The following is a 10,278-nucleotide window of genomic DNA, read 5'->3' on the forward strand; positions in this document are numbered from 1 at the left end:
GAAATGGATTCTGTTCTCATCTCCACTTTCGGTTTAAGTAAACCACTGTCCCCCCATGCCTGTTCCTAATTTGCAGAATGATAATGGGAATGAGCCTACTAACAAGATCATTACACAAATTTAAATTAAAAGATGATCTGATAGTGCTCAATAGGCTGTTTTGTTTCTGATATCCCAAAGCAGGTATATTTAGTATTCTCAAAAAGCAATCAGAGATGATTCCAAAGAAGCTATGTTACTCTGCACCTCATAGTAGCAATTCTTTCTCGTCTCCAAAATTGACTTACATAAAATACTTCGAAAAATCCCATATTCCGACATTCCTGACAAAAAAAATAATCTTTAAAATTCTTCGTGCAACTATGGGTACAGAAGCATTACTAGATCAGAAATAGGACAAATCACCAGAATGAAAATTCATTTATAACTTTACAGCAAGTACCATAAAAACTTGATCATTCAAAACCTATCTGTAACTTCTTCCAAGTATGCCAGCACTAAAATGGGCCTTTATGAATGCCAAATTCATGTTAAATGAACTTTATTTAAAAACCAAGCCAGGAACAAGTTCCATCTATCTGCTGAAAAGCAGAAGCAGGGAGTGAAGAAATCTTCTCTATGCTGCCCTGCTTATAACCTTCTGAGCTTTCATTCCCCATTATAGGTTCTCTAACTATTTTGAACCTGCAACCAGCTAGTAGATAAGTGGACCCTCAGTGAGGCCTCATGTATCATATTCACACTTCTACATCATCCGTCACAGAGAATTTATTCAATGTTACCATAGTCATATGAAATGTAGACATTACAAACAGTCCTTGTATTTCCTTCCAAGTTGCCTTTTTCAGCCTAACCTTTGTGCATGAAGTGAAGCAGTACGTAACTATGTGAATATTCCCTAACAGGACAAGAAACAGCTAATAGTATGAGTCACTGGCAAACCAAGAACAGTTATTTTACTTGGGCAAGTAGAAAAAAGTAGATGTTTTTATATGAGGTATACTTACAGAGTGCAACTTTTTCTGCCTTCAGTGTAGAGGTACTAGAAAGGCATGCCCCAATCATCACTTTTTACATTTTCACTCATTTCCAAACATTTGAAAAGAAAATGCAAATTGTTTATAAAATTGTTTTTGTTGTTTATTTTAAATGAAGCTGGTACAGACAATGTCCATTCAAAACCCACGTCCCAGGCCAAAAGGTACAAACAAGAGTGTCAAAGTAACACCAGTTGTCTGCTGCGAACATCCTTGTATGAATACCTGCATGTACTAATTCCTATATGAAGTTAAAATGCTTCTGGGATCTTCCGGCAAGATTTAAGAATCATTAGGGTTTTCAATTCTATGTCTTCAGCAAAGCCATCTCTGGAGCAACGTACAGATGACAACAGTTCTAGCTTTTCCATTTCCAACTCCGATCTTCTTCGTTGGGCCATCAGCGCAATTTAAGCAAAATAGCTCTGAGTTATGGATACAGAATTTCTCCACAGTTTAGTTCTGAAAAACTTCATCTCGCACTGAAAGTTATAGTCCAGGAGTGAAACAGTCACACATCAAAACTTCAGGGCAGATATGGAAGTCATTAAGAACACTCGCCCACCTGGCAGATCTTACAACCTTCGTGCCTGAAATGCACGAACCTAGTGAACGTACAAATGCATGTGTGTACATGTATTTCTAAAGGGGAGGGCAGGAGGGAAAAGGAGAGCAGGGTTGCAGCTGGATCACAAAAGTTCAGCACAATGAAAACAGAAACAATAGTGTATAATGAGCACGAGAATTCAAAATACCAGACGCTTGAAAATAAACTCCCAGAGATGGGGTGCCAGTTTCAATTCAGTGTTGAACACCACATTACAAAAGAACTATTATTTAAAAATAAAAAAGGATTAAGGGGAAAGAAAGCAAACAGAAGGATCTAAACTGTTGAGTGACCCCCCGTCTGTTCCTGATAAACTTCAATCACATCTTCCTCCTCCATCCCCAGCTGTGAGAACAGAAAAAACAGCACAATTGTTATAAATCTGGTGCACTGAATTCAGAACAGGTCCTAGACAACCCATACAATGCTTTGTTCTGATGTCCCATCATAATTTGTCAGAAGACAAAGGGGTGATAATTTTTTTAATTAATATTTCACTATCCATCACTCAATTTTTATTTTATTTTTTTCCTTTAATCATAGACATCTCAGCACATCCCAAAGTCAAAGCAACAATCTTATCTGTGAAATCTAAATCTACTTGGGAAGCAGTACACATCAGCCTGGAAGCAGCTAGCTCTACTTTTCTCTTAACCCCTTCTTGGGTAATGGCTGCAGAAGAATGTAACCAACAGCATAGTGCAGTATGCATAGTACTGCATAGTAGCACCAGCTGTGTAGCCACGTGGCTTATCAACAGCACACTACTACAGCACAATACAGCTAAGACCTAAAGCTTGCAACTCAAAGCCTGTTTACAACTGTTCTTTTAAAGAAAATAACTTGTTGAATTTCACAGTGCACAAGTTCGACTAATTTGTTCCAGAAGCTCATTATTGTAACTCATTTTTTCTTCCTGCTTTATCATTACTATCAGTAGAAGTCACTGGACAGCAGAAGTAACCTATTTTCTGTTTACTTACACTTCCATCTAATAAATGTGAATTAAATACATGTTTGTTCCAAAGTCAGACTGAAGGTCTATCTCAACAACTTACCAGTTCCCTTAGTCTTTTTTCCTCTGTTAAGTAACTACACCTCCCTTCTGAGGGAATATTACACATGTAGGTCCAATTAAAGTTTTTTTCCTAATCCTTGTATCAACCTTTTTTATAGATTCTAGTCAGACAAGTGTAGTCAGACTACATTTGACTAAATGTAGTCTAAGAAGGTTGACTGTATTTAAAGAAACATTTTCCATCAGATTAACAGGCTAGCAGAACAGATAGACTAACCAATTTTGTGTTTAGTTTCTCCAGTGAACTTGGTATATGCAACACTTTCTAGACAGAAACTCACCTCCTTGGGGGTATGATTATCAGTAATTCTCTGACCCTCGAAGAGAAACCTGAGTGAATTCATTGGAACACCCTAAAAAAAAATGCACAAAAATCAATTGAAACTTGCACGTATTCATAAGAAAATGTTTTCAATAAAACCACCACACGTGAAAGCCAAAAAGGAAAGCATTAGTTCCTGTTACAAAGGGAGCTCAGCTATTCTGTTACCCCCATGTAGACTGTAAAGTGACTCAAAGAGAATGACAGTGCTGAACTCGTGTTTATTCTGAAGTTGCACTGGAGTTCTAGCTCAGCAACTGAGAAGTTTCCTCAGCTTTGTTTTGTACAGTGCACCTGTATTAAAGCTGAATACCATACGTCAGTAAGTAAACTGAACACCTCACCTTTTCCTCTTCTTTCACTTACTTGATGAGCATAAACCCAAGTGAAATATGACCTGTTTTGGGCATTGATTACATCTCAAGTATTGCTTGCAAATTTTTAGGCATAACAATTCATAGGAAGGAAGGAGAAGCTCTTCACACTGCTCCAACAATCCCTCTTGGCCAATTTGGAAGAAACGTTTGTGGTCCCTCTAAGAGAAAGATTACTTGACAGCAAAAACAGCAACTCTCCAGAATCCAGCCCAGGAGACAGATTTAGCTGTGTCTGTTGAAGCATGTATTTCTCGAAAGTAATCCGCACACATGCATTTCCATCAGTCAGTATGTCCTGCATGAATTTCCGGTATCTGTTTTCAAGTTCTTTGATGAATCCCAACTTTAAGAATTTGTATGTGGCTACAAGTATCTGGTGTTTAACCTTTTATTTTCTCCTCTAATGGGATAGCAAACCATATAGCAGCATGCAGATATCAGCATAAAAACACTGAAAATCTAAGATGAACAAGGTATTCCTACAGAATTGACAAGTTCAATTTGTATCAAAGTATTAAAATAAAAAAGTATTTCATACGATTATATCTGGATATAATCGTATATAATATATACAAAATGAACTAAAACAGAAGTGCTCAAGGAAAGGCCACAAAAGGCATCTGTCCCCAAAGCTGGAGGCAAACTAGGCCAGGGCTGCTGGAAATAACAGCAGTGAATCCACAATACCTGCCACAGAACCTGGAAGTGAAGTTACAGTTACTGCCCTGGAACAGTAGTTACCTACATCAACCATTAATATTGTGTATTTCTTCCGTTTTAGGGCATAATGGGCAGCATTAATTGATCACCGTATTAATGATAGTAACAGTGTCTAAGGCTGCCCTCATCTTAAGCTGCAGTCTTCCACAGCTTTAAGGGAATTTCATTCATTTGAATCAGGAAGATTTTAAAGTAACTATAAACTCCTGTCTAGGCATTTTAAAAGGTAACTTCTACACCTTCGGCTTAGCCATTATGTATTCAGTATCATTGTTTCACACACCTGTCTTTGACAGTACGATTCTTTGAGTTTCTTGAGGTGCGTTGTCATTTTCACCTTGAAGTGAATTTCACTGCTGTCCTAAGAACAGAAAAGAAAAAAGTTACTCTTTCTAGTAACTACGTATTTTATCTATAGTCATTTTAAGACCTTCATTGAGGAAAACTTACATAAAACTAGCATTGAACAGTTTAACCATTCATTACACAATTTTAACTATCCCTGGGCATACCTCAGTGGCTAAGTCATCCTAGAGGTCCATATTATGCACTGAATTAATTACTTTCACAGGAAGTTCTATTTTAAAACAGGTGGCATAACATAACCTTCATCTCACTACAGACATCTTTGGATTTAAAAGTACTAAATACCATACTTGTTTCAGTCTGTGCTCCCATCTTTAACCAGCTGATACTCGTAGAAAATCCAAACCTACATAAGCAGGGGAATTCTGCTTTAAGATTCCAAAAGACAAGTTAAAACTTGCATTTCAAATATATGTGAAACCTTGATCAATTACAGCAATTATCCAGAAGTTAGGATACAGGCTGACTTGGCAACATAACACTAACCTAAAACAAAATCTTAGGTTTCATTACTCCTTAGTCCTTTCTACCAGCTATAAAGTATAAATAACTACGTCTGTCAAAATGGCCACAGATAAAACAGATGACAAAAGGCTTTGCACAAAAATCTCGTGGGTCACATTTAGCTTTTGAACGTGTTCTTGTCATTGCTGATTAAACCAGCAAGAAGTTACTTTATGTTAGCCCTACTCTATGTCATCTGTCTCCAGTCAACAGCCTAGCAACCACACCAGTATTCTAACAAACAAAACCGAGTTGAATCAAATGATTTAGGGGTTCTTTGCAGAGAAGGAATTGTGTTCAAGAAGTATCTGGACATCTACTCAAACAACTTCAATTCAGACTTCTGATTCACCACTTATTACCCACAAGCCTACCAACAGAATCTTCTTTCTATTCCTATCTAGGAGAGTTGACCTCACAGTTAGGGTACATGAACTCCAAAGACCTGAAACTAAGAGTATGCTAATACACATTGCCAGCAACTGGTAAATAGCTTTTTTTGGAGGTTGGAGGGGAAGATCAGCATTGGAGAACTGAAAGTATTAACTTCCATCTGTTCATTTCTATAACTCAGAAACTCACAGCATCTACCAAATGTCAGTTATGTAAACACTCACCTGCCCAATGACTTTGAGTTTAATGTATTCCCCCTCTTTCTTATCTCCTAAGTCCTCAGCTGAAGGCTTTGCTTCCTGAAAAAAAAAAATAATCAAAAATCTGTAATCAAAATCCAACACTTATTTTCATTGGACAATATGATGGCTGCTGTATTAAATTCAAATTATTCGAGGTACTTCCTGTGTGTGTGAAAATAGTAACATACAATTATGATAGGCTGTCTGCACGCAAGAAGTTAAAATGGAAGAAACACAAAGAACATAAAAAGGATCATTTGAAAAGATAACATGCAGAAATTGGAAATATGATTTTATACTAACTCCTAATCAAACAGAAAAAAATAGCAAACACACCAAGAGACTCAGATACTTGTCAAAAATGGACAGCACGAGTAAACAGAAAACACTTATGACACCGTATCAGCGTGAAGAGTGAACCGTGAAACATTTTTCCATCTAATCGCATCAACAGCAGTTACTGCTTTCAAAAGGATGGTGAGCTGCCTTTTCTCCTATGACAACAAGACATCAACTAATGGCATCCTTCTGGCATGTTTGTTACGAGATTAATTCTTAAATGTTAAAGTTGTACTTCTAAGAACTACAATGTTTTGATATCTTTCCAGGATAAGAATTAATTGTACAGGCAAGTTTGATTCAACAATTCAAGCACTAACGCTCTTCAACTTGGTTTAAGTGTTATGCTCTATAAGGCACGAATCAAGGACATCAAAGTTTTCATGTTCACTGTTGATAGATCAGACAAACCAAAAATCAGGCACTATTAACTGTATTCCTTGCCTGTCACTACATATTTTGGATGAGGCCTTTGGTTACATTCCATTACAACACAAAGGGATCTTACGCAGACACTGCCACAGATCCAGATGGTGCTTGATGAAAAACCTCCCAAGAAACAATGATATCCTGCTGATCGTATTTCAGATCTACCTTTTATATTCCATTGCTCATCACAGTAGACAAAATAAACAGAGTATGTACAAGTACCTAAAGCTTCTGCTTTCCTAAACTGGGGCTTTTTTGTTGAGTATGTAGAAATATCATGAACACCACCTGGCCTGATTTTTTTTTTTTTTTAAATATCCACCTGGCACAACCTGGACTGCTGGGACTGATGTATTACTCTTCCAGCTCAAACAAAGAATTGACCTCAAGCCTTCAAGAAACTAAACACTCGCTCTCAGGTCTCCAAGCAAGTAATTTTTGAAGCATTGAAGGAGTCTTCAGCAGTAAACAACAACCAGGCTCCCCAAAGTTTTCCCTTCCTATCATATCTGAACTCTAATCTTGTGGGACTATTTTAAGGAATAAAGATATGCTGGCTTCCAGTCCTGACTCAGAGGAAAAAAAAACAAGAACCTGAGACCTGTTTTGATAACTTGCACAGACAGCATTTTTACATGCACAATTACTAACCTCAAGGAATCAGAAAGATTCAGATCTCTACTGATGCAAAGTATGTAACAAATTGTCTCCTGTTTTTTGCTATCACTTGAAGAATTTATAAGAACATCTTGTCTTTTTACATGACATTTCCTATCAGTCACTTAGTTTACCTTTGCATAAGAACTGAATTGCGCAGCAGCATATTATCCTAACAGTAGAAGTATTTGTAATAGTTTATGCACTTCTACGCATTGTAACAGATTCACCCATTTAGCCCTCCCAAACACATCATCTTGTAGAAGGTATGACAAAATATCAGTACTACTATAACAGCACGTCTGGCCAATACAACTGGAAAGGAGGGATTTGTAAGATATTTGATCCCCACTCTCAGGGAAAGAAAACTTAAGTACTAAGAATTAATAGGGAAAGCTGCAAACAGTAGAAAAAGTAGAGGGAATCAGAGTTCTGAAACACCATACTATAAAGGTGCTTGTTTAAAGCCCCAGAAACCTCTCACCCACAAAAAACAGGGCAGAGACAGAATTCCAGGAAAAGAGAAATTGGATAAAACCAATATTGACAAAAAAAGTCTGTTTTTTGAAAAACAAAAGGTTTGAAACCAGAGCACAACACCCATCAAAACTGAAACAGCTCCCTGCATTTTGTCAGTGCTAGCTCTACTGCCACTCAATGCCAAATGGTAAAGCCAGTAACAACAGCAACAAAAAAAAAAAAAAAAAAAAAAAAAAACACTTAAGAACAAAGAAAACAAGGAGATAGCAAGTTACTAAACTACTACCATTGGCTAACAAAATCCTGGATAAACAATCCACAAGCCAACCTCCAGACTTTTACTCAAACTGTGAAAAAAAACTAGTGTTTATTGGGGCATCATGAAATTTACATTAAATGAAAAATGAAGAAAAGCAGCACACAAACAGCACAGGAATACCACAATGCTAAGTTCTAACTTCACATTAGATCCCTAAAGTTTTAAAGGCTTTGTGCCACAGCTTAACCTAAACAGCACAACATGAAGTACTATCTCACATTGCTATCAACACCAATCTCACAACCTTAAAACATCTGATGAAACTGGATGAAATGCACTGAGCGTGCCAGGTATTTGCTGTTGCAGCTATCAGAACCACAAAACAAGCATTGTAAAGTTGTAGGCTGCAGATTTCCTCCTCCAGTTTTCTGGAGTACTTAAACTTCAATGTCTAAGACTTACAAAGAACATACTCAGTATACTTTAGAACTTTTAAACTCGAAGTTATAAAAGGAATAAGATTACAACACACTTCCTAACCAAGCAAATAAACTCTTGCATTTGTTACAGGAATGAGAAATTACATAGTGCTGTATTTGCTGTACATGAAAAGAAAAAATACCTGCATCTAGATTCAATTAGAGCAAGAACAGCCCAAGATTCTTCATAGCAGGGATTTTTTTTTCTCCTTTGCTGAGATCCCACCAAGCAACTATGTGTTTTTTGAAGTTTGTCCTTCTTAGAAGTACTTTTATCAAAAAAAGTTACTTTCCTATTGGAATCAAAGTAACTAAATCAAGTGCACTTCTTGATTTATACCTAAAAGGACAAGCCAAAATTACAACTAGGGACAAATGGTGTCATCTTAAGAACTGTCTTCCTTGGGGACCTGTAATTAACTATAAGCAATGAACAATTGTAGGCAAACTGATTATTCCAGTGGTCTTGATAAACGAAGGAATAAGACCGACAGTTCTGCATTACTGTACATTTCATGGGTGCTTCAGAAGCTGTTTAGCTGTTGTTGCACAGTCCCCCCAACAATGTGATACAATATATGATAAGGTTTATCTTATCTCCAATAAATACATAAATAAGGGTCATTAACCAAAGCCCTTTAAGATAAGCACTCAAAAAGGACAACATATACAGTGAGTTTTATACACTTCAAGCAGCTCCAGAGAGCAAACATGTATGTGTTATGTATGTGTTTTACCAGGACTGGGCTGGAGAAGAAATTACCTAATGGAAGCTATGTGTTAAAACATGCCTTAGCTCAGAGCACTAAACGCAGAGCACTAAACGCAGAGCAGTACAGAACGGGTCATGTGAAGACCAGCCTTCAAAATCTAGTTCAGAATTTACTATTTCTTCACATGCAGCCACTTTTGTGTATTTCACTACACGGGAAGTGCACCCTGATCAGTTTCAGCAACAAGCTGTGCTCATAGCTGCACACTCAGGGGGCAGAGACAGACAATAGCATCCTCACCCACAGAGCTGCACCAGGCTTGAAAGGCAGGGGCCAGGGGAAGAAAACCACTAGCAGGTAACAGCAGTGGTTTTTATTCATGGGTCACAACGTATCAAGGCTATTCTGCTAGGGAGACACAGTATATACTGTTTTGGATACTTTTAATTTCCTGCCTGGCACTAGAACTATTCCAGACTTCACAGCATTGCAGGAAACATTTGTAGACACTGACATTGATTTTTCCAAATCCAAACTGTCACAGAAAGATTAAAAAAACACTGCCATCTGAAAGCAATAGAAGAGATCAAGTGCAACAGAACACAAAACTCAATGCTGTTTTAACTTTCCACCAGCAGGTCACATAGCCTAAAGCCACAGATACAGCAAAGGGCTGTGCGTGCACCGTGCCGAGCGAGGCGGGAGCTCGCTGTACGAGCAACTCTTCGCGCCCCTGCCTGGGAAGCAACACTGCGAGGTACGAGAACAGAGAGCAGGGTCCCGGTGGGGTTTGATGAGGGCGATGCCGAGCGGGGAAGGTTTGGGTTCTTCCCCTTCCTTTTCCGCTCCCCAGGCAAACGGAGCAGCTGGCAGGCCGGGCCAGCTCCAGGGAGCAGCGCCCTGCCGCACGGCCGGGAAGCGGAAAGCGAAAGGAGGCGGCTGCTCCGCATCGCGGCCCCGCTGCCGGGGCTGCCCCGGCCCCATCCGAGGAGCAGACCGAGGGCGGAGCGCGGGGCGCCCCCCCTGGAGCCCTCCCGGCCCCGCGGCCCGCAGGGGGCGGCCGGGCAGCTCCTCCGCCGCCCCCCGGGGGCCGCGCCAGCCCCCCGCCGCCGCTCCTTCCCCTCCGCCTGGGGCTCCCCAGGCCGGGCCGGGGGCGGCCGTACCTGGTCAGACATGGCTCGGCCCCGGGGCGTGCGGCAGGCTCGGCTGGGCCGCTGCAGGCGCTCGGCTCCTTTCTCTGCCCGCAGCGCAAACACAGGCCGCGGCGCGGGCGGGA

General features: G+C 39.7%; 1 protein-coding gene across 1 annotated transcript; it reads right to left on the reverse strand.

Annotated features, from left to right (window-relative positions):
* Positions 1-1,115: 1,115 nt before the first annotated feature.
* Positions 1,116-10,278, reverse strand: SUMO1 (small ubiquitin like modifier 1). The gene is made up of 5 exons (XM_084288840.1): positions 10,166-10,278; positions 5,629-5,703; positions 4,425-4,502; positions 3,004-3,075; positions 1,116-1,989 (listed from the first exon to the last, which is right to left on the reverse strand). The coding sequence occupies exons 1-5, from the start codon at positions 10,175-10,177 to the stop codon at positions 1,921-1,923; spliced, it is 306 nt and encodes a 101-aa protein (XP_084144966.1). The 5' UTR covers positions 10,178-10,278; the 3' UTR covers positions 1,116-1,920.

This window comes from Netta rufina (genome assembly GCF_964035555.1).
Source record: "Netta rufina genome assembly, chromosome: 6".
Lineage (NCBI taxonomy): Eukaryota > Metazoa > Chordata > Aves > Anseriformes > Anatidae > Netta > Netta rufina.

What these genes read in the sequence shown, in the direction of transcription:
- SUMO1 (XM_084288840.1), bottom strand. An exon ending in AATCGTACTGTCAAAGACAG is followed by an intron (nt 3,076 to 4,424) that starts GTGTGTGAAACA and finishes ATTTTTTTTTAG; the next exon opens with GGTGTTCCAATGAATTCACT. An exon ending in ATAATCATACCCCCAAGGAG is followed by an intron (nt 1,990 to 3,003) that starts GTGAGTTTCTGT and finishes CTGTTCTCACAG; the next exon opens with CTGGGGATGGAGGAGGAAGA.